This window comes from Schistocerca gregaria, chromosome 6 (assembly GCF_023897955.1).
Source record: "Schistocerca gregaria isolate iqSchGreg1 chromosome 6, iqSchGreg1.2, whole genome shotgun sequence".
NCBI lineage: Eukaryota > Metazoa > Arthropoda > Insecta > Orthoptera > Acrididae > Schistocerca > Schistocerca gregaria.
In genome coordinates, this window is record NC_064925.1 from 247,771,899 (window position 1) to 247,791,555 (window position 19,657).

Sequence of the window (19,657 nt, forward strand, 5' to 3'; positions counted from 1 at the left end):
TGATAATAACAATCTGTTCACAGAAACTGGTCAATCAATAGGAGCATTATTTGATTGTGTCAGTAAAAATACAGCTCAAATAAACAATATCAGCCAACAAATTGATAGATCAAATGTTCACATAGAATCTGGTGACTCTGAAATGAAAGAAGTTGAATGTAACTTTAATATTGAAATTAAAAATGTCAGAGATGAGATCACTTGAAGTAGGTAGAAAAACAAAATTGCTTCCGAAAATGTGAATGAGGAAATAAGTACTATGCACAAAAACATAATAAATTGAATTTCGAAATTGTAAAGTAATGCTGACACCAAACTGGCACTTGTTGAAGGCAGTTTTTTTGAACAGGTGGAAACAGGAGACAACAGATTCGTAGAAAATGTAAAAGGTACCATGTTTTGCAACATTCCAGTGAAAGTAGTTTACATACTGTAGATTTTTAGCAGCATTGCAGAGATAATTTTGTGTCTAGTATGACTGATATTATGAAAATCAAGTTTGATAAGAAGTTTCTGGAAGGTGAAGCATTAAGCTGGACAAATCAGTATACCAATAATGACACGACCTATGAAGATTTTGAAAAATGATTTTTAGATAAATTTTGGTCAGAGACTGAACAAGTTAGAATAAATAGTGAAATTCTCCATGGACCAAGTTACAGGGAAGTGCATATTAGCATGAAACAGTTTTTCAAAAATTAGCACATTTGAGCAAACCTTTTGATGAACTCACCCAGGTTGATGCTTTAAAAAGGAGGTTACTAGCTGCGGTACAGTGGGACCTAGTCCATGGGCCAGATGACACAGTAGTTCATTTTTTGAAATGTGTAGATAAATTAGTTAGTTGTGGGAAAAAACAGGGCAATACAACTACAATTGACACATACATTTTGAAAGAGGCGTTAAAGTAAGTAAATCAGAACTGTGTTTCCTCTCCTCTCCTATGGTGGTGTTTGGTTCTGTGTTGTGAATTTCTTTTCTCCTAAGAGTTTCCTTTTTTTCCATGCTTTTTTCTCTTTGAAGTGTTTGTTGTTGCTGTGAGTCATTTTTGGATATTAAAGGAAGACGATCACTATTCCTTTAAGTGTTGTGTTCTTGTTATAAAGTTATACCCTAAGTCCATCCGCAACAGGTTATGAGCCCAGGTTTGAATGCTTCAGGCTCTGAGAATTAAAGTATCCATTTGTGAGACTATTTTTCCGTTTACTAGGATATTCGTGAGACTGCAAAATTTTTGGAATGGCAGACACAGCACTTCAGTTGAGCAATGATATTAGTCAGACAAACATTCGCAAACTGTCAAGTGATGACCAGTGGGAAACATAGAAATGGCAGATTCAACTTTGTTTAAAGGAACATTCTCTTTATTCGATTATAGATGGTACATGTCAGTGTCCATCATTAGCTGAAGGAGAAGAACCATCCGACACATATTGGTACTGGCAATGGGCAGCTCCTATCATTGTAACAGTGCTTGATGAGGAACCTACTTTTCATGTAAGAAAGAAGACTGACGCAAAAGAAATTTGAGATACCCTTATGTCAGTATACGAACAATCCTCATTGCAGCGACTATATACATTGTTCAATTGTTTCTTTAAAACGTCAAAAGATGGCGTCACGTCTATCATAAAACACGTGTCGCTCCTTGTGAACATTTTCTCTGACTTGTGCACTGAACGGGACAAAATTAATCCAAATGCAACTTTTACCCTTTCACTGATCCAACAACGTATTTTCAAAACATTAGGACCCAAATAACAGTTTTACAGGTCGACCTGGTATCATGTTCCTGAACCTGAATAGACAACACAGCTTATAATTGAGAATTTGTGTTTGATTGAGAATTCACTAGTGACATAGGCAGCTGGTGCTTTCTACACAAAATCAAAATTGAATGAGCAACATCAAAAACAGAAGAGATTTGCAACAGAGGGAAGTAAGTCAAAGAAGAAAGAAAGTCGTACATGTCTGTATTGCAAGAAAGCTGGACATATTACAGCAAACAGCTGAAAGCGCATAGCCACAGAAGAAGCAAAAGCGACAGCTAACAACAGTAATAATTTGAGTTCTAGTTTAAAAGTGAGCAATAAACCAAATACATTTCTAGCCACTAGCATGATGTCTCATGTTAATTTTGATAGTTCAGATTCTTGGAGTTTGGTCTCTAGCACAACACATCATATTTCACCAAATAAACAGCACTTCGCTACATTTGAAAAGTTTATGATTCCACAATGTATGCAGACAGCTGCCAAAGAAGTTATCTTTGCACATGGGACTGACAGTATCCATATTAAAATATTCATAAACGAAAAGTGAACACCAGCTTTGCTCGAAAATGTCTGGTATGTACCTGATGTCAGACACCATCTTTTCTCTGTCCATCAAGCTACACAATGTGGATATAATGTGACTTATGATAACAAAGCTGTTATCACTCAGCAACAAAGTGAAGTGGTCACAACAGGAAGACTAGTTGCTTCAGTATAGATTATGAAATATGAGTTTATCCTCCGGATTCACAAGTAATGATTAACATAACAACTTCAGATGAAGAACTACAATGTTGGCATGAGAGACTCGGTCATCAAGATAACCATCATGTACAAGATGTGCTCTCTTGTTTCAGTATATCAGTCAAATGCCCTGATACCACATCGTTTTGTGATGGCTGTGTTCTTGGCAAATCCCATTGTAGAACATTTAGCCATTGCAGAGATCATCCACAAACTGTCGATGAGTTGATCAATCATGGACCCATGTCTATTGACTCTATACATGGTTTTCATTACTATATGATTTTCAAAGATGATTTTTTTCATTTCGTTTGGATATATTTCATTTCGTTTGGATGTATTTCATGCAAAATAAATTAAAAGTATTTCGGTCTGACGGTGGAGGAGAGGTGAATTGAAACATGGTAGCTGCTGTTCTATGAGACCATGGTACTGAGTTTCATCTTACATGTCCAGACACTCTTGACCAAAATGGTGTTGCTGAACAAGCAAATGAACATATAGTTGAATTAGCTCACTCAATGTTAATGTCTAGCAAGTTACCTAAACCACTTTGGGCTTATGCATGTGACATAGCCATTTTTCTACTCAGTCATACTGGGAAGTCAAGTGCTGAAGGTATAACAACTTCAAATTGTGGACTGGCAAGGTGTTTAACAGTTTTAATTATCTATGAATTTTTGGATCAAAGTACTAAATTTATTTGCCAAAGAAATTTTGGTCTAAGTTTGATGAAAAGGCTATACCTGGTCATTTCATTGGCTCTATGTGAATGAGGAAGATGGTTACAAAGTGTGGATTCCATCAAAACATCGTGCGGTGAAATCATGCAATGTTGATTTACAATCAGAAAAGCTATGCACAGATGGAAATTTGATTGAATTGGAATTTAATTCTGTACCTAAAGAAACAGGAGAGGAAAGTGAATCTACGGTTGATCAGATTGAAACTAGTGACCACGAATAATGGAATGAGTTACCAAGTCAATGTCCAGTTCGTGAAACATGGTCCCCAGTAAAATTTAGTGACTACGTGTTACGATACCAGTCTCACCACTCACAAGAAGAAAATGAATTAGTTTTCCTAACAAAAGCTTGCACCAACAAACTTCAATGAAACTACAGAAACTAGTAATTCCAATGAATGGTTTAATGCAATGAAAGGAGAAATTGAGGCATTTGAAGAAAATTATACCTGGGACTTGGTAGAATTGCCTGAATGAAAATGTGTTATTGATAATCGATGGGTGCTTCATATTAAATATAAGCCTGATGGATCGATTGATTGACACCATACTTGCTTGGTTGTGTGCGGTATGTTTCAACGTGCTGGACTTGATTATGATGAAATATTTAGTCCAGTTGCTTGTTATGATGCTATTTATGCTGTAATAGCGATTGCAGCTGAAGAAAATTTGAAACTTGCTAAGTTCAATGTTAGAACTGCATTTTTATTTGGTGAATTGGATACAGAGATATACATGGCTCAAGCAGCAGGTTTCGATGATGGGTCAGGTCGTGCTTGTTGACTCAAGAAATCATTGTATGGACTTAAGCAATCACCTCATTGCTGGAATAATAAGTTTCATTCATTCATGAGAATTACAAGGTGCACAACTTTGCTTCTGCCATTTTTTCCCCATCATTTGAGGCTTTAATGAAACAATTTGGTTACTTATTTATCATTTTGTGACTTCTTCATGAAATCTGACGTGTTGGTCAGCCAGACCATGTGCCATTGATCCAAACAGGTTACTGACAGAGGGAGCAACATCTGGAGAATATGGCAGGTAGGGTAGGACTTTCCATTTTAATGTTTCCAAGTATGTTTTGACCTCTTTTGTAATGTAGGGTCGAGCATTGTCGTGGTACAAAATCACTTTATCATGCCTCTTGTTGAACTGTGGTTGTTTGTCTTTTAATACTCTGCTCAAATACATCAATTGTGTTCGATAATGAGCACCTGTGATTGTTTCACTTGGTTTTAACACCTTATAGTACACGATGCCGAGCTTGTCCCACCAAATGCTGAGCACGATCTTGGAGCCATGAATATTCGGTGTGGCTGTCAATGTGGAGGGTGGCTTGGACATCCCCATGATTTTTTGCATTTAGGGTTATTGTAATGAACCCATTTTTTGTTCCCGGTCACAGTTCAATGCAGAAATCCCTTCCGTTTTAGCCTCTGAAGCAACTGTTCACAAACACACAAACGTCGTTCAACGTCTCTTGGTTTCAATTCACACGGGACTCAAGTTCTTTCTTTCCGAATCAAGCCAATAGCCTTGAGACATTTTGAAATGGCTCGCTGTGTCACTCCCACTAATTGTCCAATTCTTCTTGAGTTTGACGCGAGTCTTCACTCAGCAATGTCTCCAATTCTGCATCTTCGAAAACAGTCTCTCTTCACCACTATGCCAGTCTACGACGTTAAAATCACTGTTCTTGAAGTGTTTAAACCACTCACGATATATTCTTTCACTAATAGCATCCTTACCATATGTACTTGAGAGCATTCGATGAGACTCAGCCACTGTTTTCTTTATATTGAAACAAAAAATAGTAACACTTCCCGCAAATGACGAGAATTAGGCTCGTAAACTGACATTTTCAATCAAGACAAATTTGTGATGCACACACAAATTTACTAATGTTTGAATGAGGTTATGTTGACCAAGGTCCAAGCTAACTGCCTGATGCCTGTGATCTGTTCCTTTCGATCACTACTTACTGTTGTCACCACCTGTCGGCAAACGGCAAAAGCAAAGTTGTACACCTTGTACTCCAACAGCAGATCTTTGCATTTACATTTGACAAAGCAAAACAGGAAAATTCCTGATTGCTGTTTAGTTGATGATGGACTTATCACAGGAACAACTGAAAGTGCGGTGAATTCAGTTTTAGATATGTTAAAGACTAATTTGAAAATAACATTGGGTTCCTTAGACTCATTTTTAGGTATGCAAATATAGCAATGAGAGTCTGGCTTGTTTATTTCACAGCAAGCATACACAGAGAAATTCTGCATTGTTTTAACATGACTGATTCAAAATTATTAAAAACTCTAGTGTGATAATGAACAATTAGACAGTGAATATAGCACTACTCTTGACAACAACATTCCTTATTGTTCAGCTGTGAGATCATCAATTTACCTGGCAGGCTCTACTTGTCCAGATATTGCTTATGCTGTTTCAAAAGTTGCTTGATCTATGGCTAAACCCTCTTCTTCTGATTGAAATGCTGTAAAACCCATTTTCAGATATCTTCATGCTACTTCAGACTTTGGTCTCTTCCATACTTCATCGGGAAGTAAACTTTGTACCTATGCTGATGCTGACTTTGCTGGCAATACTAAAACAAGACGATCAACAAATAGTTTTGCTTCAGTGACTGGTGATACAGATGTATCAGGGACATCTCAACTGCAGAAATCAGTTGCACTATCCACCACTGAAGCGGAGTTCATTGTTGCAAGTGAAGCAGCCAAGGATTTAGTATGGCTCAACAGACTGCTGTTGGAGATCAGTGTAAAAAGAAACACGGCCATATTGTTCATTAACAATGCAAGTGCCATTAAATTAGGGAACAATGCAGAGTTCCACAAATGTTCTAAGCACATCAAAGTACAGTATTATTTTGTGCATGGACTCTATATAATGGGAATATCAAAGTAGAATATGTGTGTTCTGAAAACCAACACGGTGACATGTTTAAAAAGCCTTTAAAATCAAACAAATTAAAACAATGTGCACCAAGATAGGACTTCATAACTAATGTGTTTTGACCTCTTATTTCTTATTTAAAAGTTGTTCAGTGCACCTCAGTTTGATTTAGGGGGAAGTGTTAAAGTAAATAAATCAGAATTGTGTTTCCTCTCCTCTCCTACATTGGTACTTGGTTCTGTGTTGTGAATTTCTTTGCCCCCAAGAGTGTTCTTTTTTTTCATGTTTTTACTCTTCGAAGTGTTTGTTGCTGCTGTGAGTCATCTTTTAGATATTAAAGGAGGAAGATCACTATTCCTAAAAGTGTTGTGTTCTTGTTATAAAATATATCCTAAGTTCATCCTCAACAAGAGGTGTTAATCAAAATTGGCACACTAATAATCACAACAGGACGGAATATAGTAATCACAATGATAACAATTGTCATAACAAGGAACACACTAGGGTAAATGATAACAATTTTTATTCTGGAATGCAACATAGTTGCAGCAAAATGAGAAAGAAAAGAAAAAAAGTTAAATGTATCTGTTCTATAGAAAAAAAGGTTGCAGGAACAAAATGTTTTCTATCACATGTAAATAAATATACAGTTACAGTTGTTCAAACATTTTTGTGCAAATGATTTAAATGTGTTAACTTACTGTTTTTACCTCTGCTGTGTTACTTTCCTACTAGTTGTAAATAAGTCATGATTTGTATTTTATTATTTCCTTTCATGAGAAGTAATTAGTTTTTTACAGCGTTATTTGTCAATGTTTAGAGTAAGCTTTAAGTGCAAGACTCAAACAATTCCTGGGCATTCATTCTGTTTTTAATACAATTTTCTTTGTGATATATAATATGTTGAATGCCATAAAGCTGGATTTTGTATCTGTAACATGGTAATGAGCAAATGAGTGTTATGCTACTTTCATGATGTTTCTGTAAGGTGAGTTTATTGTTAATGATGATATATAATTGTGAATTGTAAGATGAGAATATTTTGTGAGAAGTGAGAATTAATGAAAATGTCTTATGGTTCTATAATAAGGATAATCATAATAATGATGATTATGTCAATGTATTGTGGAGAACTATGTTGAGGAAGTGGTAGACTAGATACTTTGTATTATGCATGGTAGTAATTTGCATTAAGCAAATAATCTGAAATATTATTGCTAAGTATCATGTAACTGAAGAAAGTAGTTACTAGAGGAATCTAAGACAAGAGTGAAAGTAAAATTTTAGCTGAGTTTTACAAAAATGAAAGTACAGAACCATGTGGAATAATAATTTAACAGAGCTATTACATATAAAGAAAAATAATTACTGACTGTACTAAGTAAAGAATGACATAAAAGCAAAGTGTAAATCAAACATTGTAGGCAGACTGTATTGTACAGTAAAATGATAAATAGAGAAGAGGTCACTGCTAATTGAGATGTGGAAAATTTTCTACTATGCCAAAATAGACTGTCTGATTTATTGTTTTTGCTTGTGAATAGTGCTCCATCTTTTTATAACTACATTATACTATGTATTTGTCTTCTACTGCCTCAGTGTAATGTAATTAATTGAAGATAGGTTCCCCAACACATTAGTAATTTCAAATGAGCTTAATAAAACAGAAATTAAAATTTTTTGCTTAAATGATTCAGACTGAGAAAATATTACTATAGTGAGCCAGTGTTAGCAATACCAAAACATCTAGGGCTGTAGTGAATAAAAATGTGTATGGAAAATGAAAAAGTAAGAAGTTTACACGCTATGTTAGTTCAGTCATTATTGTCATGTCTTTTTGGGGGAAAGGCATAATGGAGAGAGTTGTTTTTCAGACCTATGTGAAGTTAATGATTAACATATTATTTTTGGTTTCTAACACATGTTGTACTATTATGAATAGAAAACAGGAACTACAATGCAGAACAATTTTTCTATTTGAGGTAATTAATGATATTGTGAGGTGTTGTGAAATATTTTGTAATGTTGATAAGGTTTATGTTGAGATGAAGTGGTGTGAGAGATGAAGGTTTATTGTATTGTGAACTATAATGAATATGTGAAGTTTAAGAAGTTTATAATGATGTTAGGGAAATTAAATCCTAGGGACGTATTGGTGCTCTGTCTTGGTTTATGATGGTATGACATAGAAAATATTGAGAAATGAATAAAAGGAAGTTTGGAAAAGTGATGTTGAACATTAGCCTTTGATTACATGATTGAATGTTTATGAAAGCTCGAGCTGAGTCTGCTGTAAATATCTAAATTTTATTTAACAGCTGTATGATTCCACAGCATTGGCATGAGAAAGAGTTCGCATTGGCAGGAAATAACTTACATGTACTATATATCTTGTTGCTGACTATAAAGTATTAACACCTTGTAAAGTCATTTCCATGTTAATTTTAATCATAATGAATTGCACTTTAAAGCAGATTTCAGTGTTGGTAACATTTTTGGTGTAATTTATGGCCAAGATTTTTTTTACATAAGTAACTAAGTACCTCAGATTTAAAAAAAAACATGTGAGAATCAGCTAGTTGTCTAATCTTGCAACATAATTTGAAAGACTTGAAAAGCAATTTTTCATATGCTACTGTACAGTCTATTATGTGATATGAAAACTAATGAATGCAAAATTTTTGTAACAATGAGAGACTAACGGACAAAATAAGTGATAAAATTGATATACTTGCACATGGAATATGTAAGGGGTCAGCTGGCTTTGGGAGGCACACCATGTGGTGAGTGGTGCCTTCCTAGCAGCATGTATCCATTCTTAATCTCTGGTGCACTATATTCTAACTCTTTACTACCCAGGTTCTGTTCCCACTGTGCTCTTCAATTTTCTTTTTTTCTTACTCTTTTATATTCAAGGTGTATCCTGTTTCCTGTCACCACAACATTCATGGATGAAGTGATACAACAATTCTGCTCTTGTAGCACCTGCTATGTCAGGCATAAAAAAGTAAAAAATAAATAAAATAAAAAATACCTTGCAAAATAGATGAAGAAACAAGTTTTGTTATAGCATATTTTTATATGCCAATGGCTCAGTGTTCTGTATGAAAGATAAATTTACAAGCAAGACCTGGTAAAATTTTGCAAAAATATTTCATTGGTGTTCTGAGAAAAAGGAGTAAGTTCCTAACTAAGTACATTAATTATGTCCTGTGATATAAAGTACTTTGCTGTTCAGAGATGTCACTAAATCTGCCTAAAGAGATAAACAACCATACATGAGCACCGCCTATTAGATGGAGAGGGTCTGACAGCCAATCAGTTCCAGTCATTCCACCAGGAAGGAGGTACAAGTCACATTTGTCTGTAGTTCAACCATGCCTAGACAGTCCATACTGAGGTTCGATCTTGTGAACCAAAGCAATGTTGTTTGGATTGGAGAAAATACAGGAAGACAGGAACTGTCGATGACATGCTCCGCTCAGGTCTCCCAAGGGCTACTACAGCAGCTGATGACCTCTACCTACGGATTATGGCTTGAAGGAACCCTGACACCAATGCAACCATGTCAAATAATGCTTTTTGTGCAGTCACAGGACTTCGTGTTATGACTCAAACTGTGTGCAACAGGCTGCATGATGTGCAACTTCTTTCCCGACATCCATGGTGAGGTCCATCTTTGCAACCATGACACCATGCAATGCAGACAGATGGGCCCAACAAAATGCAGAATGGACCGCTCAGGATTGGTATCATGTTCTCCTCACCAATGTGTGTCGCATATGCCTCCAACCAGACAATCATCGGAGACGTTTTCGGGGGAAACCTGGTCAGGCTGAACACCTTAGACACACTGTCCAGTGAGTGCACCAAGGTGGTGGTTCCCTGCTATTTTGGGGTGGCATTACATGGGGCCGACATATGCTGTTGGCGGTCATGGAAGGTGCCGTAACAGCTGTACGATAGGTGAATCCCATCCTCCAACCAATAGTGCAACCATATTGGCAGCATATTGGCGAGGCATTCAACTTCATGGACGACAATTCATGCCCCAATCATGCACATCTTGTTAATGACTTCCTTAAGGATAATGACATCGCTTGACCAGAATGGCCAGCATGTTCTCCAGACTTGAACCCTATTGAACACGATGGAATGGATTGAAAAGGGCTGTTTATGGGCGATGTGACCCGCCAACCACTCTGAGGGATCTACACTGAACTGCCATTGAGGAGTGGGACAAACTGGACCAACAGTGCCTTGATGAAATTGTGGATAGTATGCTATGACGAATACAGGCATGCATCAGTGCACGAAGATGTGCAGCTGCGTATCAGAGGTACTGGTGTAACAGCAATCTGGACCACCACCTCTGAAGCTCTCACTATATGGTGGTACAACATGTAATGTACGGTTTTAATGAGCAATAAAAAGGGTGGAAATGATGTTTATGTTGATCTCTATTCCAATTTTCTGCACAGGTTCCGGAACTCTTGGAACTGAGGTGATGCAAAACTTTTTTGATGTGTGTATCTCATATTTTCAATTTTTTTCAGGAGGGGGGGGGGGGGGGGATGGAGCTATTTTAATAAAATTGGTTATGGTGAGATAAATGTAGTAACTGACCTTGGTAGTATGAAGTGAATGAAATCATACCAAAGACATAAAAACCAAAAATCCACTACTACATAGCTATGCGAAAACCTTTAAATGTAATTACAAAGACTATTATGGACTTCTCAAAAAAGATTGACAAATAATTGTATTTTATTTATCAAATGTTTGTTCCAAAGATTGTTTTGCATATAAATAGATCACTATATGGAAGTCATTCTTTGCTACAAGTGTTTAGAGGTAAATCTCTGCTCTTTTATGCAGTTGCTTGTACAAGTATGAAGTTTGAGGATGGAGAACAAGTCATGTGTATTTTACTGATTTGTATTGGAAAGTGAAATGACGAAAAATAAATGTGTAATTCTGCAGAAAGTCCACCAGATTTCACGCTATAATTGGAACAGTAACCTGATCATCCTCTAGACGATTATAGAAGGATAAACCACAGAATGCAAATGAACCATCAACACAGTAAAGTAGAGCAACAAAAAAGATCAGTATTTTTCATTATTAACAGAACTGGTTATTTAAATTCGACTGTCCCTGCCACTCACTGCAGTGTGTCACTATCTCGGTGTGGCAAGTGCTGTGAAAATGGTACCAGCTGCCCAAACTACTAACTTACTCCAAACATTAATAAATGGACTTTGGGCAACAAGAGGGTGGGGAAGGTCAGAACATGGCTTGGTTGATGCCATAGCGATGACAGCACATTTCAAAAGAAACTACCTCAGGTAATGGGAGATGGAAAAAGGGGGGGGGGGGGGAGGTGAGTGGTAGTCAGCACTTAAAAGAGGTCAATACACAATGTGTGCCTTTTGTATTGTACTGGCATTTTCATCTGAAACAATTTTATGGTGGTAGCTGTGATCTTATGTGTCTTAAAATTTTTCACCGAAGAGAGAGAGAGAGATAGGTAGATGAGAGAGAGAGAGAGAGAGAGAGAGAGAGAGAGAGAGAGAGAGAGAGAAAGATAAACAAACATCACACAAAGTTTCTTAAATTATTCATTGGTAACACAACAGTAAAATAACACCAGGCATCAAAAGAAGCCTTACACTTGCAACTATAGACAAAAAGCCAACATCAAAAAATGGTTTGTATCTCTGTGGGACTTATGGATTTGGAAATCTACAAATGTATATTCATGGGGGCTCATTTCTTCCAAAAAATAAACATTTCATAGATCTAACTCTGCAGAAATATGTAACAATTGTTGACACAAAACAATATCAGATGTACCACGAGTTTATAAATCAGGAAGCTGTTTCTCAGGAAAAACTGGAAATTGAAGTCTACGGAAGATTGCACATCCTAACCTGACAGCTGTTCACTGTTTCAGAAGGAACTGTGAACTGGAAAATCTAAATCAACCAGTGTGTTGTGTATAACATCTAAAACACTACATAACTAGAGGAAAAATGACTTCTGGGTGGCTGTGTTGATTTAGAAAAACTTTATCACAAAACACTGCTCACAAGATTACTCAACTTAAAGCTGCACTTTAAAAAAGTGTGGTTTGTCTCTATTATGACACAGATTTACATGGTCATATCACATTAATGTGAACCTCACCTAGTCTGACATCAACATGCAATAACCACTTACAGACAACTGCTCACAGCATTAGGAGTTAAAGGTATATAAAGCATGTGATGTGGACATGTGAAACAGTGCAATCGTTATCGTGATGTGGAGGTGGTGCGATTTACCTGACATCCAAAACTGAATGATCCTGGGCTTTCAAGCCAAGGGTGAAAACATTTATGAAATGGCTAATTTTGTAAACTGTTCACGTGTAGCCATGGTTAAAGTATACTGTGCACAGAAAAATGGCACTATCAAAACCTGCATTGAGGAACTGTAGTACACCACATACCATAGATTATAAATGTGATTAATACGGGCAAATATATGTGCAAATTTGAACAAGTGACTGACCAGATGAACCAGGTGGCTACCAGCAGTGTCTCCACAATGACTGTTCAGTGAAAGTTACTGCATATGGGCCTCCACACCAGGCACATGGTTCATGCATCCATGTTGACTGCTGTTGATTGGCAATGAACACTGTAATTTGCCTGCCAGTAGTGCAACCAGACATGCACTGAGCTGTAACTGATTCACATGAATTACATTTTATGCTTCATCAGAAAGATGGCCATTAACAATTGTTGGATGGGTCCAGCCTAGAGGAAGGAGCATTATGATCTGGGGAATGTTTTTATGGCATTCCCTGGGTGATATTTTCATTCTGCAACGCACTATGGATCAATACACGTACACTTCTATCCTTGGTAGCACAGTACATATTGACTGTTAACATAGTTGCTTTCACAGATTAGCAATTACATTGACACAGAAGGAATTGGACGAGAGAAGGGGCGAGGGGGAAGTAAATGGAGAACATAACCTGTTATTAATTGTTCCTCTGTCACAAAGTGTAAGTGTTCCTTCTGGTTTTTTCAGCCAGAAGCCTATTTTTACTCTTCTGTCTGTTTATTTTGCTGTCTATTCAGCCACTGTCTTCAACTACCCCAAGTACAAAATCTCATTAACTTATTCTATGATGTCACTGTTTATTTGTACAATTTTTTTCTAATATAGCGATTGTACATTATTATAGTTAACTATATTTATATAAGGTTACAAGAAGTTAGCATAAATTCCTGACAGCTATATTGCATGTTATTGGGTAGATATTATCACATTAGTTGGTATTCCTTATTTTTGGGAAACACTTTAAAGCTGTTGCGAATTTTATAGTGGGAGGACTCAATCCAGCATTAGCCTCCAACTCATCACACTTCCTGCACAACACCTCAAATCTACACCCATCCCTCTTCCACTTGAAACTATGCTTGACACTATCATTGCAACCTCATTTCACACAAATAGCCTTCATATACAAGGCTTTTCTGTCCTAGAACACTACTTTTTCCAACAGTCATTTGACAGTCTCTCAAAACCTTGTTTCCTATTACCCTGCTCAACTTCATGCTCACCTATAAATAATTCACCTTTGATGGCCAGATCTCCAAACAAATAAAGGGGACCACTATGGGACCCAGAATGGCCCTGTCCTATGAGAATCTTTTGATCAGTTGCTTGAAGAGACATTCCTCATGATAAAGAACTACTTCTATACTTGCAGCAGCTTAACTCCTATTCCCAACACTAATTAACCTGATTCTTTTCCATGTTTAAAGCAACCTTCCCTGACACTGACCTCCAACTCACTGAAGCTCACATCCAAAGTTCATTCCATATAAAACCAACCAATAAGCAACAGTATTTCCACTACAATAACTGCCAACCTTCCACATCAAAAATTCCCTTTCCTATAGCCTAGGAATCCATGACAAATTTATCTGCTCTAATAATGGATTTGTCAACATGTGTACCAACAACCTCAACCAGGCTTTCCTCTGGCACAACTAACCCACAAAGTTTTTCTGTACAAATCTTTTGGACAGTCTCTTTCTCTTGCTTTTCAATGAAAACACATTCTATTTTTTTTAAAAAAAGCTCTACTTCACCAAGGACATGGCTTTCTCTAGTCAAGCCCTGAAATGAGATCCTCTCTCCCTAACATTCTTCCCACACTGTCCACTATCTTCTTCCATTGCCTTCCTATCCTCTGTACTGTCCTTGTAAAACCATATGGCATTCTCAGGCCACCATCCCTATATCCCTATCCCTGCATTCATTCTCCTGTAAAACCAGCCCCATGCACCCACTCACTACCTCTTAATCCAGCCCCACCATTAGTAGATCTTTCATCAAAGGTAAAGCTACAAGTGAAATTATTCACGTTGTTTACCAACTAATATGTTATCATTGCCACAACTATGTTAGCTCACAATTTGTATGGACACAGAAGAACTGTCTGCCTTGGGTACACCCAGAACACAGTTGCTAGCGCATTCTACAGTAGGCTGTGCCAACACTACCCACCCACCCCACACCTCCACCTCCCCTCAGATTGGTGCCTGCGAAGACTCTTGTACACATTTGCAGAGAGGTGCAAATAGAGTATGAATCCCACCAGATGGGCTGACTGATTCACCACCCCTGCCTGCCTGACCCTGGTCTGTGAACTACGATCACACGATCACATATGCTATGGGCCGACTGACAGACTGGCATTTGTCCACTTCTGACCATCCTGTACCTGTAACCACAACTTGGGCAATGCACAATCTGGAACAGCCTGCTCTACAGTATTACGGAAGAGATGTGAGTGTCTGCTGCACCATATCCCCCCATCCCACACAAATTTCCCTGAAATATGGAGATGGGAATTTGGTCTACAACAAGTTCTCACATACCATCACTCTCCTCCTGAGTTTAGCCTCTGTTAACCTCTCCCCATCCCTGACCTCCCCCTTCCCCCCCCCCCCCCCCCCACCCCTCCCCCTTCCCCCACCACTACCCCCATCCCATGAGTCATTTATATATTTCCCCATTAATATACAAAGTACTTTTTTAATTTGTTGGTATTTTTACTCTTCTTTCTTTTTTGCTTACTTATTTTTCTTTTTTTATTTGTTTATTTTCATCTTCTGCCTTCCTTCTAGTTCTTAACTGCACTAGTCATTGCACTCCTCACTTATCTTCCTCTCAATCCATCTTTACTTCTAAGTCTGTCATCCTATTGTCTCTGGACTAAAGCTGGCACAATAATTACCAATGTATAATCTTTGATCTCCTACCATCTCTGACTCCTCCTGTACCGCATCTTGTCTACCAAAGCAAGTACATTTTGTTTTTAGTGAATGACTGAAGAGAGCATCTATTATCCCTACCACTGGGTTATCAGCTATCTGTAAGATCTTACAAAAAAAAAAAAAAACTATGAAATTATTTTTGACACTCTCTGGCCAAAAACAAATGCTTTTAAATTTGTAATTCTGTCAACATATGCTTGATAGGTCTAGATACAACATTATAACTAGTGACAAAACAACCAATAGAAATTGTTTTCTTTTTTTGTTGGCAGGCACATATATTTGCTTATTAAGTGTCCTAAGCAACATCCCCAAAAAGCCACAAGGTGTAGCATTCCATGTGGTGAACTTGAATGGTGCACTTGTGCATGAAGCTTACATCTCTGTTGTGCACACCACCATGATGTGCATGGCGGAAGGTACTTTCCACTGTACCATGTATTAGGGTTTCTTGCCATTCCATTTGTTTATGGGTCACAGGAAGAATGACTGCTAACTGCCTCTGCATGTACTGTAGTTATCCTAATTTTGTCTTTGCACTCCTTATGGGGGTGTTACATATGGAGTTACAGTTTAAATCATAGTTTTTAAGCTTGATACTGGTTTTTGAAACTTTGTAAGCAGAGTTTTACAGGACCACTGGCATCTATCTACTGGTATCTCCCCGTTCAGGTTTTTCAAATTTTTGGTGATGCTCTTCCAAGTGGAACCTACCAAACTGAAAATTTTCCCACCACTGTTATTCTACCCCTCTTGCGCAATTAACTTTTTTTTTTCTCTATATTTCAGTTGTGCCTAACTAACGACACTCTATGTATATTATATACACTCAAAATGGAAAAAAACGCTATAATACAATATTTCTCATTAATTTATTATTCAGGGGGTAGTTTTCACTTCATGGGTTATGATGATATAGTTAGTTTTGCTGAAATAGGTGCTAACGAAGAGTATCTCCAACTAATAATTTAAATTATTACTACATCGTGTAGTGATAAAAACAGCATGAGCTTATCAACAGATTTGAGAGTACTGATATCACTCATTAGTTATCATTACAACACATCCTCCAGTCCCATAATCCTTGTAGCCTCAATTTCCAGTAACTCATTGTCCCTGCACCATCCACACAACAGTTTCCACTTCCTTTGCCCTGTCACCCCCTCTCATATCATGTCGTCATGTTGCCTTCAGAACATGCTCCTTACCACCAGCCACTACAATCGTTCCAGTCCATATATCTGTTGCCTCTTCCTGCTGCATTTCTAGCCTACAAACTGGTTTTGAACAGTTAGCCACTGGCTGAAAAGTAACTTTGGGACTGTTAGTCAAGCCAGCACCATGTACGAGTAGAGGTTTGTGTGTGTGTGTGTGTGTGTGTGTGTGTGTTTTGTTTTACTCTAGCTCATCAAAGGATAACTCTGAAAGATAGCAAGTTTTCTTTCTTTCATGTGTGCCTATCGACAACTCAATGCTGCTGCTTTTCAGTCAGTTGTAGCCTTTAATTCTACAGCATAAACAAATATCAACAACTCTTTGAAATTGTTTACTGTGACATTACATTTAAAGAGAGACTCTGTCATGTAAGAGCGACTGAACAAATGAAGAAGTGCATGGCTTATAAGATATCAGTGTCAGCTGAATTGAAGGAAATAGCAAGACCAAGTTTACAATGGACAAAACAATTCAATATTATTTGAAAGTAATATCAGTATTAAACCACTGCACTCTGTGATATTAGTAATTTACAACAAAATAACTATTCAAAGTATTTTAAGGTGGAATTACCACATTTACAGCTTTGTTTTTGATGTGTCTCCAATACCTCTTATTTTACTTTTTGCTGCTCAACATAAGTTGTTTACCTTTTTATTGTCCCTTTGCACAGATAACAACATTTAATTTCATGATTAGGTATTATCTAAATTAGAATGACTGAATGGACTCATTAAGTTTAAATAATAGTTCTTAGATATGCAATCAGGCAGTTCGCCCACTCCAGACAATCACAGATATATTGATCAATCCAATGAAAGATTGTACAAGAATTATTCTTAAAATCCTAAAATCCCCCCCCCCCCCCCCTCTCCACTTCCGTTCCCACCTTCACCCCGGAACCCATAAAGCAAAGAGTGGTGTGCATGTCTTGCAAACACAAAACTGATATGGTATATGTAAAAATCAGATCACATATGCAAACATACGGGCAGTCTTTTCTGTCCATTACTCACTAATGTAACAAAGGCTGCATTTTTTGTATGACGACTCAAACTATACAAAAAACACACATAGAAAATAAAAACTACAATAGGAAGATCACAAATGTGCTTAAAGGAGATTCTTATTAAACAATTACCTAGAAACATTTTTCTCAGTTTTCATAATTATGATCTCTCCTGTAGATAAATTAACATTTGTGTGCTATCCTTGGTACCTATTAAAGTATAAAGTGCATGCATAACTTATTTCTTCTGTAGCACATACATATTGAGTAACTCATTTGGTATTCTGAACTGACACATGTTAGAAATTCACCAGTGAGATTCATATAATGTTGTTATGGTTACAGTTGTCACTGTGTTAATGGAAAGTTCTGGTAGAATGTAAATCATTTAGGAGCTCACCAAATAGTGCAGGTGTTGAGTCTTCAACAGGCACAATTATATGTATTCAGCTAGTAAAATGTAGCCATACAAGTGTGAGTTTGTATGCATATTATCTGTCTAGTTTGAAAATAATATTTGTCCAATAGCTAATAGAGTTTTCAGTCTTGTCTATAGGCCTGTCAATGACTTAATGTCTCTATTATTTGGTAAGCAGTCATAGCATTAAGATACATTTATCTAAAAGATTATATTCACCTCTGTATTTTCATATGCTGAAGGCTTCGTCTGAAATATTTTTGCAATCTGTGGGCCAGTGAAGCGTTCATATGCTTTGGAACCTGTAATTTCTGCCAGTTTCTGGAAGCAGGTTTTAGAAATAATCTGAATTAATTTATTATATTTTATCAACCTGAAGATAAAATTAAAATTTGGATGTCAGATGCAAATATAAAAACTACAACTAGTGTCAAAGTACCCATAATAAGCAATACAGAATATGAAGTTGTGAGATTTTTTATTATCTCTGAATTCACAATCTCTCTTACTGAAGGTGCATTTAGTGGCAAAATCTGAAGAGTCATCTTTAGTTGTTCCAGTCCTGCCTCATCTGCTCTATGTTCTGCAGTTTCTTTTAAATTTTATAGAGTGTACTGCTTAGTTTGTATGAACAAAACAATCTACATCATGTTCTTTATTTTGTGGTGATAACTGGTTTCAGCCAAATCTGGCCATCTTCAGATCTAGATTTAGAATTAAAAGAAAAGAAAAATATAACCATTAATTATTCCCTATCATCTAATTATAGTTGTACATGATAGAGATGTATTATCTTGTAATGGAAAATCACAACACTACAACATACAGTAGTTGTTTTACAAGCACCCTCACATGTGGCAGAAACCATAGTTGTTAGAGGGATGACAATAATCCATGACATAAAGAAACATGAACAACAACTTTTTAGAAAAATCTATGCCACTGTACTCCAAAATGGAAATTGGATCAAATGACCTACTAAGGAATTCTACGATCACACAGTCGACATCACAGTCAAATTTAGGAAAATATGCCTATAATTTGACACACACCTATGTAGGATGCATGAAAACAGACTCTCAAAGAATAATTTTAACACTCAATGATAGCAAATTAAAGATGAATTTGATAAAAGAAAAACAAGATGATCTGCAACAACTAAAAATTTCAGAAGAAGAAACTGAGGACAGAAACGTTTGGAAGTAAAATCAAAAACAAGAAACTTGAACAAGTCATCACAAAAGAAACAACAGAGAAAATGGACAGACCAAATGAAGAAAAAACACAATGAATTAATGAAGAGGTTTTAGAAAGAAAAGAAAAGGAAGTGAAGCTGTGACTGGTTCAAATTCACACATTTCCCTAAAAGGGAATAATCAAGAATAATGTTAATAAATGTACCAGATTACTAAAAATCAGTAAAGCAGTTGATATCATCAGCATTAATAGTTCTGCTTTTCATTTTCCTCTAGTCTAAATTTAAATCTG

At 36.8% G+C, this 19,657-nt stretch overlaps 1 protein-coding gene across 1 annotated transcript in view; it reads right to left on the reverse strand.

Moving 5' to 3' along the window:
• The window catches only part of LOC126278567 (xylulose kinase-like), a 139,797-nt gene that overhangs the window by 65,697 nt on the left and 54,443 nt on the right, over positions 1-19,657 (reverse strand). Inside the window, exon 5 of the mRNA XM_049978769.1 lies at positions 18,389-18,490. Coding sequence (XP_049834726.1) covers positions 18,389-18,490 — 102 coding nt within the window. The remainder of the gene's footprint in view (positions 1-18,388; positions 18,491-19,657) is intronic.